General features: G+C 39.3%; 1 protein-coding gene across 1 annotated transcript in view; it reads right to left on the reverse strand.

Annotated features, from left to right (window-relative positions):
* Positions 1 to 1,316: 1,316 nt before the first annotated feature.
* Positions 1,317 to 22,723, reverse strand: part of ppp1r8b (protein phosphatase 1, regulatory subunit 8b) — a 43,069-nt gene continuing 21,662 nt past the window's right edge. The window contains exons 4-7 of the mRNA XM_034174050.1: positions 17,685 to 17,902; positions 11,373 to 11,517; positions 6,757 to 6,821; positions 1,317 to 2,464 (exon numbers count right to left, since the gene is read on the reverse strand). Coding sequence (XP_034029941.1) covers positions 2,111 to 2,464; positions 6,757 to 6,821; positions 11,373 to 11,517; positions 17,685 to 17,902 — 782 coding nt within the window. The 3' untranslated portion in view covers positions 1,317 to 2,110. The remainder of the gene's footprint in view (positions 2,465 to 6,756; positions 6,822 to 11,372; positions 11,518 to 17,684; positions 17,903 to 22,723) is intronic.

The following is a 22,723-nucleotide window of genomic DNA, read 5'->3' on the forward strand; positions in this document are numbered from 1 at the left end:
ACTTAAGTCCACCTGGGGTAAATTCAGTTGATTGGACATGAACTGAAAAGGCACACACCTGTTTACATATAAGGTCCCACAATTGACAGTGCAATATCAGTAAACAAACCTAGCATGAAGTCAAAGGAATTGTTTGTAAACCTCCGTGACAGGATTGTCTTGAGGCACAAATCTGGTGAAGGGTACAGAAACATTTCTGTGCTTTGAAAGTCCCAATGAGCACAGTGGCCTCCATCACCCATAAATAGAAGAAGTCTGGATGTACCAGGACTCTTCCTAGAGCTGGCCACCCATCTAAAGTGAACAATCGGGGGAGAAGGGCCTTAGTCAGGGAAATGACCAAGAACTCGATGGTCCCTCTGTGAGAGCTCCAGTATTCCTCTGTGGAGAGAGGAGAACCTTCCAGAAGGACAACCATCTCTGCAGCAATTCACCAATCAGGCTTATATGGTAGAGTAGCCAGACGGAAGCCACTCCTTAGTAAAAGGCACATGGCAGCTCACCCGGTGTTTGCCACAAAGCACCTGAAGGACTCTCAGACTGGGGCAACAATTCATCTTTCAGTAGGACAGTGACACAGCCACAGAAATAAAAGGAGTGGCACAGACAAGAAATCAAAGGAGCGGCTTCAGGACAACTCTGTGAATGTCCTTGAGTGGCCCAGCCAGAGCCCAGACCTGAATCTGATTGGACATCTCTGGAGAGATCTGAAAATGGCTGTGCACTGACGCTCCCCATCCAAACTGATGGAGTTTGAGAGGTGCTGCAAAGAGGAGTGGACAAAACTGCCCAAAAACATTTTTCATGTCGTCATTATGGGTTGCTGTGAGTAGAATTTTGAAGGGGGGGGGGGGGGGGGGGGGGCAACTTACTCCACTTTGGAATAAGGCTTTAACACAAAATGTGGAAAAGTGAGGTGCTGCGAATATACATTCTGGATGCACCCCCCCCCAGTGACCCTTAACTGGAGTAAATGGGTGCAGAAAACAGATGTATGGATTTTTAAATCATCTGCGAGGCCAAATATTGATGGCAGGCCAGTTTTGGCCAGGGGGGTGCAAGTTGTTGCCCACTGAGTTACCCCATGCAGGTGTAACACTCGCTGTCCTGTTCAAGTGTATTATATAAAATAGTACAGGAGACACTACAGTGAGGTAGGTGAAGAAGAAGAATCTTACATTTCATACTTTAACAGGGAACCAATCCTACTTTGAATCATTAAAAGTACTACAATGGGCATTACAAAACACCACATACAATGCCTACCAGAATACAAAGGCTGCGTTAAAAAATAAATATATAAATAAAAAAACTTATGAGGAAAGTTGGTATTTATTTATTATGAGCCACTAAAGTCTGCTTTATAATTTAGTTTCAGTCCAACTGCCAAATGTAGAAATACGTAAATTGGGAAACAAACCATTCAGAGCTCAAAAGCTGTAAATAGTCACATGGTAAAGAGGGAACTGCTTCAAATCCAAAGAAAAATCCATCATACTAGCATGTGTCGTCACTGTCGCAGTCTTCATCTTGTAGCTTGTGATCATCATTATGATTAAGCCACATTACAGATGGTGCTATATCCAACCAGCGTGTCCAATTTAAACGTGTGAATGTTAATTTGATCACATTATAAGAGACAGGTTTTATAGTTTAAAAAAAGTCTAACTCCCCCACAATAAGAGTTTATATAAAAGTACTATTTTGCCATCTGCTGAATAGATTATCAAAATGGATAAGGGGTGAAAATAGTGAAACATTACAATAATAATAAAAACAAAAATACCCAAAACATCAAAAACAGAACTGCAGTCTGTCACACAAACAAGCTCATCAAACCGCCACTCTATAATTCTCACTGCAAAGTTCTGTGAGTTTCAGTGGAAACAGCAATCAGCTGTTTTTCAGACTGCATTCCTACAGAGCAGATATCGTGCGGCGGCCCACAGGGAATAAACACTGTGCTACTGTGGGATGATTATGGTGTAACAACTACTACATGACAAAAGAGACAAAAAAAGTCTCAGAAGTGAATGATTCCATCTCTGCCGGGTTAGCGCCCCTGGTGTAATGGTGGGTAACCTGAGCATTAGCAGCCTTAACAAACTGGTTAGATAAGGAGGGAAGGGGTGGGCTTCTTGCCCGGCCAAGCTTCTTTGGCATACTTCTTTTTGCGTGGCTCGTTGTAGGTCTCTGGGAGGTAGGGGGCTGTGACGGGGGTGGGGTTGAAGGTGACAGGAGGCTGGGGAGCCTCTGGGGCCAGGTCCACCTCTGGTGCTGGGTTGGGAAAGGGAAGAGGAAGCCCCCCCTGCATGGCAGCACCTCCTGGGGCTCCTGTCGGCTGATTCTCATGACTCGTGGGAGGGAGGTCCCCGTAGAGACCGCCACTCAAGGTGTTACCATGGAAGCGTTTTGAAGTTGCGTCATCAAACCCCAGAGTGTTTTGGCCCTCTGCTCGCCGTTTCTACAGCAGGGATAACAGAAAATTAATAGTGAAAACTAAACATGTAGATGCCAGTTTAGGAGCGGTTACAATCAAAATCATGATTTCAAAAAGATTTTCAAATCTTAACCACAATTTTGATGAGGCTCTATCCTGCTTCTGTAAAATGTAAGATGCAATATTCTGAATACCCACTCTGAGTAGAGATGTCCTCGCTCAGATAAAAAGTCAGGCCAGAAGCAGACAAGAGTCCAAGAGTCTGCCTGGACAGGAGGTCATTCCGTCATAGGATACTTCCCCAGCCAAGGCCAGTACCCATTTACAGCTGTGTGGACTGAGACTATGTGACTTGTATGTCTTATTCAAGGAAACAGACAAGCAGCATGAGCAGGATTCAATCCCAGATCTACATACTGACAGACCAGTTCCTGATCCACTCAGCGACCTGCTCTGCCTCAGGGAGAAGAAACTACTTTTTTAATGTCATAATTACATCTTTGAATTACAATTCACTCAACAATATTCCCACCTGCAGATGTTTTTGGCTCCAGATGTATCCAGCACACCAATACAACAGCTCAAATGGAGAGCAGGTTAATTATTTAAAGAGTCTGGGTGAGTGTCACAGCAGCTCTGAAACTGCTTTATGACACCATGACCTCTTTGACCCCATTAAAAACATGGGATAAAAGGTGTACAGTACTGAAAAAAGTTGCAGTACAACAATCTCAGGCCAGGTGAGGACACATGTCCATCTCTCCAACTCTCAAAAGGAACCATCTGTCTGCCGCAGCCAGGTAAAACATGGCTGTGTCCTTGGCTTGCTCCAACCGCTGGGATCCTCCACACTGCTGCATCTGTGTGCTGGATGATGCCCAGAGAAATCAGCAAGTCCGGGAGCATTGCTGGTGCAATGCTTCACCACATTCACACCATGGAACCAGCGTGGGTCCTGGATAGCAACCAGGTAGACAACCAGTCCATCCCCGCGTATCTGAAATCACAATCTATCTGCCGCAGTTAGACAGATCCCTCAAATAGGTCTATTTGACCTTCTCCAGCCACTGGGGTCCACAACACTCAGGCATCGATAACACTGATCATGCAGAAACATCCCACATGGCCAAAATGTTGAAGCTGATGCAACCTCACAAAGAAAGTGATGCTACTCATCTTATTCTCCTTTAGCAATCACTAGTATGACACCAAGTCATTCCAGTGATACCCAAGGATCCTCTGAAGACACCTTGTAACAGACTCAGCTGTCGCCTTAGGTCACTGGTTAGCCTCCAAGTCTTAAACTTATAGTAAGATAGGCAGCGCCAGGACCCGACAGACTTGGGCCTTTATTCTCCTGCAAAAACTCTGGGTTTGCCAAACACCTCTGTCCAGGGACCCCATGACTCCATAAGGTTTTCCAAGGTATCTCTCATGCTCAAAGGCCAAGGACCCAGAGACATGAATGGCACTGCCAAGATAAGTGAATGTCTCTTTAGGTTCAACACTTTCACCACATACAGATACACTCCTGATGGCTGAGACCTCACTCAGCTTCTCAAGTGTTGCAATCAGAACATTCATTGATTCTGAAAAGATCAAAGCATCACCCATGAAGACAACCAGTAAACCTTTCCTCACCAACAAAAGCGCATAAGTAGCTGGCTTCCACAATCCTGCCTAACACTCAGTCCATGCAGGCATTGAACAGTGTAGGAACCAGAACACATCCCTGATTAACACCAATTTTCACTGGGAAAAGCTCAGAGTCACTCCCTCCACACCACACAGCACTCACAGTATCTGTGTACAGTATGCTGCCTATGATGATCAGAAACTTCTTGGGGATCCCACAAATTCTCAAGATGTCCCAGAGAGCAGTCCAATCAACTTAAAGACATGCAGGTTAGGTGAATTAGAAACTGTATACACTCAACAAAAATATAAACGCAACACTTTTGGTTTTGCTCCCATTTTGTACGAGATGAATTCAAAGATCTAAAACTTTTTCCACACACACAATATCACCATTTCCCTCAAATATTGTTCACAAACCAGTCTAAATCTGTGATAGTGAGCACTTCTCCTTTGCTGAGATAATCCATCCCACCTCACAGGTGTGCCATATCAAGATGCTGATTAGACACCATGATTAGTGCACAGGTGTGCCTTAGACTGCCCACAATAAAAGGCCACTCTGAAAGGTGCAGTTTTATCACACAGCACAATGCCACAGATGTCGCAAGATTTGAGGGAGCGTGCAATTGGCATGCTGACAGCAGGAATGTCAACCAGAGCTGTTGCTCGTGTATTGAATGTTCATTTCTCTACCATAAGCCGTCTCCAAAGGCGTTTCAGAGAATTTGGCAGTACATCCAACCAGCCTCACAACCGCAGACCACGTGTAACCACAGCAGCCCAGGACCTCCACATCCAGCATGTTCACCTCCAAGATCGTCTGAGACCAGCCACTCGGACAGCTGCTGAAACAATCGGTTTGCATAACCAAAGAATTTCTGCACACACTGTCAGAAACCATCTCAGGGAAGCTCATCTGCATGCTCCTCATCCTCATCGGGGTCTCGACCTGACTCCAGTTCGTCGTCGCAACTTCGCACAGCCATTGAAGAGGAGTGGACCAACATTCCACAGGCCACAATTGACAACCCGATCAACTCTATGCGAAGGAGATGTGTTGCACTGCATGAAGCAAATGGTGGTCACACCAGATACTGACTGGTATCCCCCCCAATAAAACAAAACTGCACCTTTCAGAGTGGCCTTTTTTTGTGGGCAGTCTAAGGCACACCTGTGCACTAATCATGGTGTCTAATCAGCATCTTGATATGGCACACCTGTGAGGTGGGATGGATGATCTCAGCAAAGGAGAAGTGCTCACTATCACAGATTTAGACTGGTTTGTGAACAATATTTGAGGGAAATGGTGATATTGTGTATGTGGAAAAAGGTTTAGATCTTTGAGTTCATCTCATACAAAATGGAAGCAAAACCAAAAGTGTTGCGTTTATATTTTTGTTGAGTATAATTGTATGGGTCTCCCTGGCAAAAGAAGTCTCGATCTCAATGGAACTAACATGGTTAAATTAAACTGTATTAAATTAAAATCAAACACTTCGTAAAAATCAACCTTGGCTACAAAGAAGCACTGCCAATATTCATGGTTGTGTTATAGAAGTACTAGCAAGGGTAGAACGCAGTCAATGGCTGACTTCCTGGGCATAAAGCTAGACTGTTCCTCTTGCTGAGCAGAAAGTAGCTGGAACTGAATCATATTCAGCATAATCCTTGTAAGCACCTTCACCGGCAGGGAGAGCAGTTTAATACCCCTTGTGTATAGTTCATAATCCAGACTGGGACAACAAGTTCTTTCTTCCAGTCTGTGAGGGATGATACAAGTCTCCCAGATTGAAACAAAGATTGTTTTCACTGCCAAGAGAACAGCACCTCCACCAGCCCCAGCTCTGATGTTGCACAGCCCTGGTGCTTTGCCTGCTGTCAGCTGCTTCACAGCCTTTGCGATCTCACCAACATCATAATTACATTATTAGAAAAATCTTTTTTATTAATTATTATTATTACTATTATTAGAAGAAAAAAATGTGGTACATGGCCAAAATGTCATAGGTCACAATGCAAGTGGTACACCTCAAGCAGGTCATCCCAAGTAACCGCTCATTTGACATACAGTCATTCCAATGTTAACTCAAGGATCTTCCGGTTAGTTGCAGTACCAAAAATACTGTGCTGCTGTGGGATGTAATCACTAAGTTTCCGGTTAGCATCCAAGTCATACAACCACAAATTAAAGACAGGAAGCTCCAGAAGCTGTGGTTCTTCCTTCATTTCTGCAAAGGTGTTGGCACCTCTGTGACCCCATGACTCTGTAGTCTCACTACATAGTGCTTAAGGAGGATAACCCCCACTACAGTGACTGACTTAACCTTTAATTTGTCTGACAGGAATCCATCAGGAACAAACAGAGCATCTACTAAACTGAAAATTGCAGAGCCGTCTGCAGATGTTCTTCCTACAGCCATTAGTTTTATAATCTGAAAACAACTGGTTAATTTTTGGGCTCTTGTGTACAACAGTGTAGTGGGAGTGTCAAATGTGTACCGGACACATCAAGATGGTCAAAATGACAAAATGTGTGTCAACGTCTAAATATTTTTATTATCCTGACTGTAGGGTCATTGATTTTGCTCGGATACTGTACCATTTGTTTCCATCAGCTCAGTGCCCTGATACACCATCACCCGTCAACTGAATTTTTAAACTACAAAACTGAATCTTACCTTGATGGGGATGACAGCAGTCTGCACCATGTTTCTGAAGCGCCCCACTGAGGGATCAATATCCTCTGAAAGAATTTAAAATAAAGTGTTACTACTCATGCCTCTGTACAGTTTGATCTCATACAATCAAAACATCACAACAGTGACATAGGTAGACAAGGACTCAATGTCTCAAGCAAACTGGCAGGTACAGTATTGGACAGGTGTGGGCATTTTCCCAAGGATTTATGTGCTTCACAGACCCAGATGCTAGTCTGATGCACCATTTAATCTCCAACTGTTATAAACAGTCAAAGTTTCACTCTGATGGAACACTATTCCTGCACACACGGCTGCCGGACACATGGCTACAAAGCCACTAACACCTTTTTCTGTTTAATTTCTCCTTTACTGCATTGCTGCAAAATTACATTTACAACTCAGCATTTGTATTACTGCTGGTCCAACATAAGACTCAATAACTGACCTAGCTGTCCCTCTAGTATGTTTATTCCAAATCCTGTCCATCCTTTTTACTCTCAAAGAAAATCTCAGCATCTTCAGCTCTGCCTCCCGTCTTCTGTTCGTGCCAACGCCTTCAAACTGTATAACAGAGCTGATTTCACTGCTGTCTTGTAAGCTTTCCCTTTCACTCTTGCAGACATTTCAATTCTCAATCTGCATGTTTGATTTGGCAAAGTTTACACCTGATGCTCTTCCGGGCTTAGGACTGTCACTACAAATTAATTGGTTTATGCAGTCACTGTGGCTGACATTGGACCAAATTTATGGTGTTCGCTTTTTCCTGCTTCTGCCTTCTTCATTCTGAAGGTCACTGTCTGTGCGCCCCAAAATTGGGGCATTATACATATGGAGTACTTTTACTCATTTTCCATATACTTGTAAGTACATGATGATATTAATATTTTTGTAGTTTTACTTAACATTTTCACTGCAGAATTTGCAATTTTGCTTATTCAGTCTGCTGCTACACCCTCCTGTCCAGTGGGTAGTAATATTTCACCAAAAGACTTGCCAATCATTAAAATTCCAAGAAGACAACGAGGCAAACATCATGCTAACTTAGCAAGAACAACTTCAGCAGTAATGTTAATGCAGCCAGTCTGCACTATTTATGCCTGATCCTGTCAGATCTCAAATGCTAAACAGAGTGGGTCCTAGTTAGTACTTGGATGGGAAATCTCTTTGGGAAACCAGGGGCTGTGTCCGTTTCTCCAAGTAAAATGTGGGGAAGTGTAAAACATGCAAATTCCCAATGCAGATCCATGCTGGACCCACTATGGTGACCCTAAACAAATGGGAGCAGCTGAAAGAAACAACAACATAAAAAATGCCAATTGTTCCTCACATCTTGTTGTCAAACCTATGTAACAAATTATATAGGTTATAATGTATATAACTAATGCTTGATGTTTTATAGTTTAAACATGATCTGTGTTGTAAGTAAGGATTAAACAACGAGAAGCCGTGCATTATAGGGTTTGAATGCACGATGCAGTCTAAAACACCACAACGTGAAGCGAGTGGTGTTACTCCGCGAAGTGCATTCAAACCCTATAATGCACTGCTTTGAGTTATTTATTCCACTTATACCATGGTCCCACACAGTGAGCTAACACACAAATATTTATTTAAGTTAACTTTTTTCGTGTTCTCTTCTTCTTTCCCATCTTCAATCTTGTCCAGTTCGTCCGATGTTAAATCTTTATGCCCACTCTGATTGAAAATTAACAGCAGCTAGCTTCCGTCTCTTGTACCTAATGTGAGGGGTGTTGGCAGCACTGTAAACAAGTGTCAGAGTGCCATCTTCTGGACAAACTACACAATGACACCATTTCCAACAGCCAAAGTGCTTTTTCTGCATTGATTATTCAGTAAAATAAAAGTATTCATATCGGTAAAAAATTATGCTGACACTGATATGATGGTGAAAGGCTCATATCGGCCGATGTTACTGGCCAAACAAGATATCTGTCAGGGCCTAATTGATAATGGCAAAAACATTTTGATTAGTGGATAACAGTAGTTTTAACATTGCATTAAACAATATTCTCACAAGGACTTGAATGCAGCAGCTAAAAGTTTAGCTTAGTCAACATGACACAATGACTCTGGTTTTCTAAAGATGACCAAAACTCACAAACACCCCAATACTGGCCTGGGAAGACTTCTAATCTAAAATCGCACACCTTGCAGTACAGTCCCAACCACATTTCCCATCGAATTTGCAGAATTTCATGTTGGGCTGTCCATCACTTGGTGAAATGAGCCAAACCGAATGACAAAAAAGGCTCCTATTTCCCAGAAAATTATAGCAGATATCCAGAATATTCACAAACTTTTCTCAATGCTGGTAGAACACTATAGTGTATTATTCACATAATTCATATTATGGGAATAATATAAATTAAGTGACAGGTGTGTTCATCCAATGGGGAGCTGCGAAACACCAGAATTAAATAATCAGATATGAGTAGAGCAGGTCGACATGAAAACATGCAGGGCATTTTGGAGTGAAAAATGCATGATTTTGGGAGTTTCAACTTCAAGGGATAGGGGAAACCGGGGAACAGTGAATCACAGGGTACAGTAAATCAGTAGCTATAGCTGCAAAACTACATATATATTTGCAGCAGTTATGCCATATTTTTATGCATGAAGACATCTCCCTTATTAAGGGTAAAACTAAGTGGCAAGTGAAGTCTGTTTTTTCCCTTCAAAAGTAAATTTTGTGGATGTCAGTCTCTTTGTATTTATTTTTCACAACAGAGGAAAGGTGGACCAAAAAATTATTAGTTAGAAGACTACCCCGTCCAACTGATGAGCATGTGTTATGTCTTCTCCAGACTATCAGCTATTTGATAACATGACTCGTGTGTCACATGCACCCGGCGCATAGTGAATCAGTCTAGAAAATGATTTACTAATCCCCAGTATCAAATGGATGACAAATATTACTTGTTGAAACTTATACATTTATTTTTTCCATGAATTATTTCTATAATTTGTGTATATAAATAACTGTTTTCAAGTTTGAACAGAAATTGTATTTATAATAGTTTCTAAAGGACTTATATTACCATGTAATACACTCACACATTACATAGCTGGTTTGCTGGATTATAGTTTGTATATGTATCGGTATATATTTAATAATTCTGAAGAAATCTTTCTAATCGTGTTTTTTTTATTATATTCTAAGTTACTCATTCACTGTGCCCTGTGAATTAGTGTCCGGGGCACAGTGAATCAAAAATTTTAAAATCAATTTTAAACCCCTGTAAATTACACTTGGGGAGACAGCCTTATAAACAATAACTCGCTGTGTTAAATTCACAATAGAATGATCTAAACCAATGCATAATGTGTTCATGCTGCCACAAAACATTTCTGATCCACTGTGCCCAGGCTTCCCCTATGTATGTACAGGAGGGTTAGACTAGATCAATTGGTCAATGCTTTGCATTTTCTTTTCATAATAACCGTCTCCATATTTATAAGAGGGTATTTCAAATTATTTGTGCTAACACCAACCCCTTCCCCAAGTAACCACTGCTTGACATAAAGTCATTCCAGCAGTGCCCAATGATCCTTCAAAGTGATCTTACACCAAAGGCATCAAACGTAATTTTTTAATTTTAACATATCTCTGTATTTCTAGGGTATTTTTCAAAATTTGTTTTAGGACACCAGGTGGCCTCTGCATTAGCTTCTTAAAAAGGTATAAAATATGTCTCTAATGTTGGGATTAACTGAGCACATTTGATCAGCACAGCACACTTATAAACATTCATTAAGAAACATTCTGACTGCTCAACCAATAACATACAGCAGCTTCATCACACTCTTAATAGTTTCCTATAAGAGTAACAGGGTTTAACCCCCTCAAGAACAGCTGTAAAAAAAAAGAAAATAAGATGGTTTTCATTTCACAGAGAATGCAGGCTATGACTACCAATCTTATTATTATTATGCCCGCCAAGGACGTAATAAAATCATTGGCGCTTATTTATTTATTTGTCTGTCTGTCTGTCTGTCTGACTGTTAGGAGGACTCTGTCAAAACTACTGCACGGATTTTGACGAAACTTTCACTACAGACAGACACTAGGCCATGGAAAACTCCATTAAATTTTGGAGGTGATCCAGATCCGGATTCTGGATCAATATTTCCATTTATATAGGCTTTGAAGGATTACGTCCAAACTACTTGACGGATTCTCACCAAATTTGCACCAAAGATAGCTATTAGGGCATGGAAGACTCCACTGAATTTTGGAGGTGATGTGGATCCGGATCGGTGGGCGTCAGAAATCAGTCATTGCTCGTATTATTATTATTATTATTATTATTACACCTTCACTGAAATGAATCCCACAGAGAATCTACTGCAACACTGCAAAGGCCCAACAGAGAAACTCATCTGAAATAGTTGCTAAAAGTGAGTCTAAGCTCTACTGATGCAGCCTCTGTGACTCTGCACTCACTCTCAAAATTCTGCTGCAGAGGCGTTGCCAAGGGGTTGGTGCTGAAACAAGCTGTATATGGCAGCTGAAATGAAGACTGCAAACAATCAAGACCAGATTGTGGTACACAAAGGTGAGATCAACTTTGTACCTGGGTTGATGATGACATCTTCTTCACTGAAGGAAACTCTGGAGTTGCGTCGTTTCCTTTTTGGCCTCTGGATTTCCAGGTTGCCCTCCTCAATGGTCAGCATGGAGATGCGCTTGTTGTGAGCTGTGTTGAATTCTGTCAAGTTCTGACATCAAAAGACAAATCTCTAATGTAGGAATACCTATGAGGATGCTTCAACTTTACTCAGTAACACTGCAACTGATGGAATGATGAGGAGTAAAACTTGCTTCTTGCACGTTTGTAAGACAGTAAAGACAAAACAAAGAAACAAAAAAAAACATGTTACACTGAAAAATCAAATGATGAAATAGAATAATAAAATAAAATAATAATACTGATAACAATAATAATGTGCATATAGACTGGTGCCAAAATAAGGAAAGGACTTTATTTAAAGAAATACAGGCAAATGTGAGAAAAAGTTGGCAAATGGTCTTAGTTTGTCAATTTGGGTGTGCTGATTCCAAATCTGCCATTTGCCAAACTATCTGTCCTCTGGTGACCCAGAGAGGTCACTGAACCTCTCTGGGTCTTGTTGACCCGACTAAAAATCCCACTTTAAGCATGGACGGACAAATATATCTGAAAATGCCCCAAATAAGGTAATACAAGACTCTAGATTCTAACATCAATTATGCCTGCACCACCAAACAATGACTTAAGTAAGCTACAGAGAATACTACAACACAAACAAATGGAACTGGAAACTTTTAATTTCATGGAATATGACGATCTACTTGATATAGACCCTGACAATAATTGTCTTTCCTCTGTTGTTTGTAGCTGTAATTATCTCAGTCAAGATCAATACAACAAAAAACAAACTCCCAGGGGAAGCTATCAATAATACATTTTAATAGCAGAAGTATGTACACCAATTTTAGTTCAATTAAAGACTATTTGCACAATTTCAATTTCCCATTCAGTATTATTGCAATTACAGAAACCTGGATTAGCAATGATAGAGATATGAATTTTAGTCTTGATGGTTATGAGCTAAGGAATATAAACAGAGAAACCAAAACAGGAGATGGAGTAGCACTATTTATCCACAAATCCTTAACATACAAAGTTATTGATAATATGTCTTTTGCGATAGATGAAATTATGGAATGTGTAACTATTGAAATTTGTAATGGAAAGCAGAAAAATGTCATCGGAAGTTGTGTGTATCGTTCACCTGGATCAAATATTGATATTTTCATTAAAATTATGGAAGAAAGGTTTTCAACTTTCAACCATAAACAATTATTCATTTGTGGTGATTTCAATATTGACCTTCTGAATCCATCTAGACATAAAGCAACAGACGACTTCTTAGACACAATGTACAGTCTGTCTCTGTATCCTACAATTACTAAATCAAGTACAATAACATCACACAGTGCTACTTTGATTGATAATATCTTCACTAATAACACTGGGGTTCCTACATCCAGTGGCTTATTACTATGTGACATCACTGATCATTTACCTGTTTTTACTCTGTGTGACTGCAAGCTCAATAAGGTCAAAGAGGATAAGAAGGTGACTTTTAAGCGAATAAGAACTGAAGAAAACATTGATGCTTTCAACAACGCTCTTAAGGATCAGGACTGGAGTTCAACTATCTCTGAAACAAATGTAGATCAAGCTTATGACATTTTTCTGAAGACTTTTATCTCCTTGTATAGCAGATACTGTCCAGTCAAAGAATACAGTATAAAGAAGAAATCAATTAATAGCCCCTGGCTTACAAAAGGAATATTGAATGCGTGTAAAAAAAACAAGCAAAATCTGTACAAATTGTTTATCAAATCTAAAACTCAAGATGCTGAACTCAGATACAAGACATACAAAAACAAATTGACTGACATAATTAGAAATGCTCAGCGATTATATTTTAAACAAATGCTGTATGATAACAAAAGCAATACAAAGAAGACATGGGAGATACTAAACTGTATTATTAAACAGGGCTCAAAAAAAACTGAGTACCCCAACTATTTTGAAAATGTAAGTAGAAATAAGCATGATATGAAAAACATAGTTAACAATTTTAACCATTTTTTTGTGAACATTGGTCCAGAGCTGTCTGCTGGGATTCCAGACCATTCCCAATCCATTTTCAATGTTTCTCTTGGCAACCAACGAACAGGAAGTAAAAGAAGTAATTCTCAAAGGTAAAAGTAAATATTCCACAGACTGTGATGGTACTGACATGTCTTTAGTAAAAAGAACTGTTGACAATATTGTAATTCCATTCACCCATATTTACAACTTGTCTTTCCAGTCTGGTTGTTTTCCTAGCAAAATGAAAATAGCAAAAGTGATACCATTACTTAAAAATGGAAACAAACACACTTTCACTAATTATCGTCCAATCTCCCTCCTCCCTCAGTTTTCAAAAATTTTGGAAAAATTATTCACTTCTCGGCTTGAAAATTTCATTAACAAACATCAAATAATAAATGAAGGTCAATATGGCTTTAGGTGCAAAAGAACTACTTCTATGGCAATAATGGAGGCTGTAGAAGAAATAACGAATGCTTTGGACCATAATAAATATGCAGTTGGTATCTTTATTGATTTTAAAAAGGGGTTTGACACGATTAACCACTCAATTCTGATTGGTAAACTTGAAAATTATGGAATCAGAGGAGTAGCTGGGAATTGGATACGAAATTACCTGACTGGAAGGGTCCAGTATGTAAAAATGGGAGATTACGCATCTGAACATCTTGGTATTATCTGTGGTGTCCCCCAGGGGTCAGTGCCGGGTCCAACTTTGTTCAATCTTTACATTAATGATATATTCAATGCATCAAAATGTTTAAAGTTAATTCTCTTTGCTGATGACACAAACATCATTTATAGTAGTTCAGATTATAACGAGCTTCTGGAAACTGTGAATATGGAAATGAAAAAATTAAAGAAATGGATGGACACCAATAAATTACTGTTAAACCTAAGTAAAACAAAAGCTATGATTTTTGGTAATTATAAACATAGAAATGAATTACAAATTATTATTGATTGTGTACAAATTGAAAATGTATCGGAAAACAAATTTCTAGGTGTAATTATGGACAGCAAATTATCATGGAAAGCCCACATCATGCACATAAAAACTAAAATATCTAAGAACCTTTCTATTATAAATAAAGCTAAGCAGTCCCTTGACCAAAATGCACTCCGTATTTTATATTGTTCTCTGGTTCTCCCCTATTTCACATACTGTGTCGAAATATGGGGCAATAACTATAAATGTTCAACAAATACGCTATTCTTATTGCAAAAAGGAGCCATGCGGATTATTCATAAGGTTGGTTTCTTAGAGCACATCCATGATCTTTTAATCCAGTCCAAATTATTAAAATTTCATGACCTTGTAAAATATTGTACTGTAATTATGCTATTTAAAGCATTCAATAATCAACTTCCAAAAAATGTGCAAAAAATTTTTTCTCACAAAGAGAAGATTCATAATTTGAAAGGTAATGGAAATTTTATTTTACCTAAGGTACAAACCACTCATAAAAGTTTTTGTGTGACAGTATGTGGGGTTAAAATGTGGAATGCTCCAGATCTACAGCGAAAGCTTTGCCCAAATATTCACAAATTTAAGTCCTTGTATAAAAATGCAGTTTGGTCAGAATACAGTCATAGTAGAGTTTGAATGTCTTGTTGTGCACTTGTCTGTATCAGTGCTGTGTTTGATACCGGAAGTTTCCTTACCATCGTTGGTATGTGAGTTCTTTCTGTTGTATTACCATTGGTGGTAACATTGTTCTTACCATTGCTGGTATGTAGCTTGTTGTTTCTTATATGAACATTTAATGTATTTACTAATCTATTCTTCATTAAGTTATCAATATTTTCGATGTGAATGACTTGCTCCTTATTTTGGTGTGTTATTTATTTTGTTTTGCTTTGTTTTTCTCTTTTCTCAACTGATATGGAAATTGGAAGTCAAATATGAGTTCAAGTTAAGTATTAATGTAAGATAGGGGTGGGATTCAATAAGTTTTCTTCTTCCCACTCCTTTTTGAGCAAAAATGAAATGTATCTGACTGTTTAATATGTACTAGGTACATGTATTTTGTTTACACTGCTCGAAATGAATTAATAAATGAAATGAAGCATGAATTATTCATCTGAGCTCATTCAAAATCCACAAAATGCATACATAACTGTCCAAGTTTTGAGATTTGAATATTTCGAATTCTAATCATCAATTTTCCAGGATGTGCTTGACCTCTGGTGATCCTGAGAGGTCACTGACCTTTCAGATTGCGTTGTTGAACTTTAATTTGAGTTCCTAATCATTTTTCAACATGTGTCTCAAGTTTAGATAATATCTTGTTTTAAATATCATGTCTATGAAAAATAGCATAACTGACCTTTTGTGATTACAAAATTAGTCCTGCAGGTATGACTGTTAATCCAGGCTTGACCATGTTTTCAATGAGTTTTCAATGTGTTTCAATCTGAATCCTTGCGCAATGGACTTTTCTAGAAGTTTATTTTATTTATATACTTAGGTATTTCACAAACCAATCACTGAAATGTCATTCTGCACATGATCTTTAAGAAGAGGTCAATGACCTTTTGTGACTGCACTGCTTTGGAACATCAAACTATTAAACAGAACATTAAAAGTGTTTGTCCTGTCCTAAATTGTAATATTTGTTTGTTTGTCAATGCACGGACTTTGTAGTAAGCTGCAAAATAATCACAGACATTTAGTTCCCTGTGCAGCATAAGGCCAATAGTGACCTTGCCATTTTTGACCCAATTTCACTTCTGGAAAATCCCCATGGACTCTGCTGCTATTGTAGGCACATCATGAGGGATCAACTGCTCTAAACATTTTCCAAAATGTACATGGTAATGTGTGGTAACTGCTTTCACTGAGTAGCTAAGAAATAGCCTAGTTCAGAAGGGCCTTTGAATATCACTTCATAGCTACACTAAAGTCTTTCACAACAGTAGAAATGAGAAATGACCTAGTCAATATGGGTCTATGACTTTCATTTTGCTGAAGTACTGTGAATAATTCCCTCCAGTACTCTTCATATGTAAATACGTACACTAGTATTAAGGCTTTGTTATTAGTTTGTGCGTTACATAGTTGGTGTGTATGATATACACACCAGCTATTTACTGCATAGCTGGTACATAAACAATCAAATGTACGTATATGTATGGTTGTTTTAATTCTGATGTGTGACATTATTACGTTCAACTTGTAATAATTGTGGATTAACTGTACAACCCCAATTCCAGTGAAGTTGGGACGTTGTGTAAAATGTAAATAAAAACAGAATACAATGATTTTCTAATCCTCTTCAACCTATTTTCAATTGAGTACACCACAAACACAAGATATTTAATGTTCAAACTGATAAACTTTATTGTTTTTGTGCAAGTATTTGGTCATTTTGAAATAGATTCATGTAATGTAGTCAACTGCTACATAAAATTCAGTTGGATGACCTCTCAAGGTCACCACGGGTCAAATAGGGGTAGATAGATTGTGTGATACTAAAATTGTGTGATATTTAAACATTTTGATAATAAAAAATATTTTACTGTCGCAACCACATATTAAAGTCAATGACCTCTCAAGGTCACCACAGATCAAGTACATCCTGGAAAGTTGGTAATTAGAATAAAATATTCAAATCTAGAAAATGGGACAATTTTGTAGTCATTTTGTGGATTCTGAATGAGCTTAGATTGATAATTCATGCTCATTCATAACTGGGATTTCTAGTGGGGTCAACCGGTACAAAGTTCGATGAACTCTCAAGGTCACCAGAGGACAGATACAGTTTGACAAATAGCAGATTTGGAATCAGCACACTCAAATTGACAAAGAAAGACCATTTGCCAACTTTTTCTCACATTTGCCTGTAGGTGTAAACATTTCCAATTTCTAATCAGTCTAATATGATAACATAAACAACTTATAAATACATTAAGACAATAAATTAACATTTAAAAAATTACATAACAGGAAATAATGAAACAGTTGCATTCTTCTTCAAAAAATTGTTGAGGTCTAAGGTTCTAAAAACATTCTGGACTCACATACTATTCCAACTCATTATACAAGCTTTGCTTAATTTATTACCACCCTTGAAAAATGTCAACTATTTTATAAACACTACCCAACCTAGAGCCCGCGGATCCCCACGGGCAACACGCTAGTCTATATATTAATCTGCAAGTATAAACACAAATAAGTATCATTTGTGTTACACATTTCTTCCCAAAACAAGGTCCAAAATGTGTTTTCAAAAGTACCTCTAACTCAGTGTCCTCTTCTGGAAGCCCAAGCAGTCCTTTCAGCTCTTCATCGTCTCCCGTTTTACTTTCTCCTGTGCCAGTGGTGCTTTGTGTTTGTGGTTTCTCTCTGATGGTGTAGGTCCGTGTTGAAGCTCCGAAAGATAAAGTAGAATCTATGGGAACTTGCTGTGGCTTGTGTGGCTCCAGACGGATCCGTCCAAGGAAAGTACCATGTGCTACAAAGGTGACAATCAAATGGCCAGAGGTTTACATAAGGTGGGATTATGGTTGTTAAAATAACACGTTAAGTTAGATTAATTAATTACAGCAACTACAAAGCTTTAATTTAAAATTTTGATTAATCACATTTTGATCCTTTTTGTTTTGACGTCACTGACTTGGTCTGCAAATAGTGTTTTTGAGAGCAATAACTGGTTTGGATGTACATGGACCTTTTTTTAAGGGTTTTTTTTTTTTGTATAAGTAGTGCCAAGGAAACATAATGCTATCAGCTCATCCACAGTGTAGGGATTAGCTTCATGCTGTTCTCCTATGTGAGGAATAAAAGATGCTCAGCGACATGTAGGTGAAATACATGTTAAATACTTTTCATACCAAGCAACTTGCATTAATATATGTCATTGTTATATCTCAGTTTAGACTTAATCAATAAGTAACAGCCACGTGGAGCTCTTACACATTTAAAACAGTTCAAAAATGTTTGATCCGTGGGGCTTGCTTGCCTCTACTGGTGGTTGGCTCTCACTGCGGTATTGTATCACTTCCTGTTCCGGAGCACAGCGGTGTTTTTCTGTATCTGTTAGCTGTTTAATCTGCGCAGTTAGATTGATCTAGTTATCTAGATTACGATTTGTTTCCCAGTGTAATCTTTACGTGCCTTAACTAAAGCACTCCTTCTGCTGAATCACCTCTAAATTATTTACACATTATTCACTTTGTGTGTTTTTAGGAATCCGCTAGCTTAGCGCAGCTACTAGCTCTTAGCCGGTTTAGCATGGCGGCTTCTCCTGTCTCTCCTGCACTTTTCTGCTCTGGGTGTGAAATGTTTAGTTATTCCTCGGCCTCCTTTAGCAGTAACGGTACTTGTAATAAGTGTAGCTTATTCGTAGCTTTGGAGGCCAGGCTGGGCGAATTGGAGACTCGGCTCCGCACCGTGGAAAATTCTACAGCTAGCCAGGCCCCTGTAGTCAGTGCGGACCAAGGTAGCTTAGCCGCCGTTAGTTCCCCCTTGGCAGATCCCGAGCAGCCGGGAAAGCAGGCCGACTGGGTGACTGTGAGGAGGAAGCGTAGCCCTAAACAGAAGCCCCGTGTACACCGCCAACCCGTTCACATCTCTAACCGTTTTTCCCCACTCGACGACACACCCGCCGAGGATCAAACTCTGGTTATTGGCGACTCTGTTTTGAGAAATGTGAAGTTAGCGACACCAGCAACCATAGTCAATTGTCTTCCGGGGGCCAGAGCAGGCGACATTGAAGGAAATTTGAAACTGCTGGCTAAGGCTAAGCGTAAATTTGGTAAGATTGTAATTCACGTCGGCAGTAATGACACCCGGTTACGCCAATCGGAGGTCACTAAAATTAACATTAAATCGGTGTGTAACTTTGCAAAAACAATGTCGGACTCTGTAGTTTTCTCTGGGCCCCTCCCCAATCGGACCGGGAGTGACATGTTTAGCCGCATGTTCTCCTTGAATTGCTGGCTGTCTGAGTGGTGTCCAAAAAATGAGGTGGGCTTCATAGATAATTGGCAAAGCTTCTGGGGAAAACCTGGTCTTGTTAGGAGAGACGGCATCCATCCCACTTTGGATGGAGCAGCTCTCATTTCTAGAAATCTGGCCAATTTTCTTAAATCCTCCAAACCGTGACTATCCAGGGTTGGGACCAGGAAGCAGAGTTGTAGTCTTACACACCTCTCTGCAGCTTCTCTCCCCCTGCCATCCCCTCATTACCCCATCCCCGTAGAGACGGTGCCTGCTCCCAGACCACCAATAACCAGCAAAAATCTATTTAAGCATAAAAATTCAAAAAGAAAAAATAATATAGCACCTTCAACTGCACCACAGACTAAAACAGTTAAATGTGGTCTATTAAACATTAGGTCTCTCTCTTCTAAGTCCCTGTTGGTAAATGATATAATAATTGATCAACATATTGATTTATTCTGCCTAACAGAAACCTGGTTACAGCAGGATGAATATGTTAGTTTAAATGAGTCAACACCCCCGAGTCACACTAACTGTCAGAATGCTCGTAGCACGGGCGGGGGCGGAGGATTAGCAGCAATCTTCCATTCCAGCTTATTAATTAATCAAAAACCCAGACAGAGCTTTAATTCATTTGAAAGCTTGTCTCTTAGTCTTGTCCATCCAAATTGGAAGTCCCAAAAAACAGTTTTATTTGTTATTATCTATCGTCCACCTGGTCGTTACTGTGAGTTTCTCTGTGAATTTTCAGACCTTTTGTCTGACTTAGTGCTTAGCTCAGATAAGATAATTATAGTGGGCGATTTTAACATCCACACAGATGCTGAGAATGACAGCCTCAACACTGCATTTAATCTATTATTAGACTCTATTGGCTTTGCTCAAAAAGTAAATGAGTCCACCCACCACTTTAATCATATCTTAGATCTTGTTCTGACTTATGGTATGGAAATAGAAGACTTAACAGTATTCCCTGAAAACTCCCTTCTGTCTGATCATTTCTTAATAACATTTACATTTACTCTGATGGACTACCAGCAGTGGGGAATAAGTTTCATTACACTAGAAGTCTTTCAGAAAGCGCTGTAACTAGGTTTAAGGATATGATTCCTTCTTTATGTTCTCTAATGCCATATACCAACACAGTGCAGAGTAGCTACCTAAACTCTGTAAGGGAGATAGAGTATCTCGTCAATAGTTTTACATCCTCATTGAAGACAACTTTGGATGCTGTAGCTCCTCTGAAAAAGAGAGCTTTAAATCAGAAGTGTCTGACTCCGTGGTATAACTCACAAACTCGTAGCTTAAAGCAGATAACCCGTAAGTTGGAGAGGAAATGGCGTCTCACTAATTTAGAAGATCTTCACTTAGCCTGGAAAAAGAGTCTGTTGCTCTATAAAAAAGCCCTCCGTAAAGCTAGGACATCTTTCTACTCATCACTAATTGAAGAAAATAAGAACAACCCCAGGTTTCTTTTCAGCACTGTAACCAGGCTGACAAAGAGTCAGAGCTCTATTGAGCTGAGTATTTTATTAACTTTAACTAGTAATGACTTCATGACTTTCTTTGCTAACAAAATTTTAACTATTAGAGAAAAAATTACTCATAACCATCCCAAAGACATATCGTTATCTTTGGCTGCTTTCAGTGATGCCGGTATTTGGTTAGACTCTTTCTCTCCGATTGTTCTGTCTGAGTTATTTTCATTAGTTACTTCATCCAAACCATCAACATGTTTATTAGACCCCATTCCTACCAGGCTGCTCAAGGAAGCCCTACCATTATTTAATGCTTCGATCTTAAATATGATCAATCTATCTTTGTTAGTTGGCTATGTACCACAGGCTTTTAAGGTGGCAGTAATTAAACCATTACTTAAAAAGCCATCACTTGACCCAGCTATCTTAGCTAATTATAGGCCAATCTCCAACCTTCCTTTTCTCTCAAAAATTCTTGAAAGGGTAGTTGTAAAACAGCTAACTGATCATCTGCAGAGGAATGGTCTATTTGAAGAGTTTCAGTCAGGTTTTAGAATTCATCATAGTACAGAAACAGCATTAGTGAAGGTTACAAATGATCTTCTTATGGCCTCGGACAGTGGACTCATCTCTGTGCTTGTTCTGTTAGACCTCAGTGCTGCTTTTGATACTGTTGACCATAAAATTTTATTACAGAGATTAGAGCATGCCATAGGTATTAAAGGCACTGCGCTGCGGTGGTTTGAATCATATTTGTCTAATAGATTACAATTTGTTCATGTAAATGGGGAATCTTCTTCACAGACTAAAGTTAATTATGGAGTTCCACAAGGTTCTGTGCTAGGACCAATTTTATTCACTTTATACATGCTTCCCTTAGGCAGTATTATTAGACGGTATTGCTTAAATTTTCATCGTTACGCAGATGATACCCAGCTTTATCTATCCATGAAGCCAGAGGACACACACCAATTAGCTAAACTGCAGGATTGTCTTACAGACATAAAGACATGGATGACCTCTAATTTCCTGCTTTTAAACTCAGATAAAACTGAAGTTATTGTACTTGGCCCCACAAATCTTATCTTAGAAACATGGTGTCTAACCAGATCCTTACTCTGGATGGCATTACCCTGACCTCTAGTAAGACTGTGAGAAATCTTGGAGTCATTTTTGATCAGGATATGTCATTCAAAGCGCATATTAAACAAATATGTAGGACTGCTTTTTTGCATTTACGCAATATCTCTAAAATCAGAAAGGTCTTGTCTCAGAGTGATGCTGAAAAACTAATTCATGCATTTATTTCCTCTAGGCTGGACTATTGTAATTCATTATTATCAGGTTGTCCTAAAAGTTCCCTAAAAAGCCTTCAGTTAATTCAAAATGCTGCAGCTAGAGTACTGACGGGGACTACAAGGAGAGAGCATATCTCACCCATATTGGCCTCTCTTCATTGGCTTCCTGTTAATTCTAGAATAGAATTTAAAATTCTTCTTCTTACTTATAAGGTTTTGAATAATCAGGTCCCATCTTATCTTAGGGACCTCGTAGTACCATATCACCCCAATAGAGCGCTTCGCTCTCAGACTGCAGGCTTACTTGTAGTTCCTAGGGTTTGTAAGAGTAGAATGGGAGGCAGAGCCTTCAGCTTTCAGGCTCCTCTCCTGTGGAACCAGCTCCCAATTCAGATCAGGGAGACAGACACCCTCTCTACTTTTAAGATTAGGCTTAAAACTTTCCTTTTTGCTAAAGCTTATAGTTAGGGCTGGATCAGGTGACCCTGAACCATCCCTTAGTTATGCTGCTATAGACGTAGACTGCTGGGGGGGTTCCCATGATGCACTGTTTTT

Source organism: Thalassophryne amazonica, chromosome 7 (genome assembly GCF_902500255.1).
Source record: "Thalassophryne amazonica chromosome 7, fThaAma1.1, whole genome shotgun sequence".
Lineage (NCBI taxonomy): Eukaryota > Metazoa > Chordata > Actinopteri > Batrachoidiformes > Batrachoididae > Thalassophryne > Thalassophryne amazonica.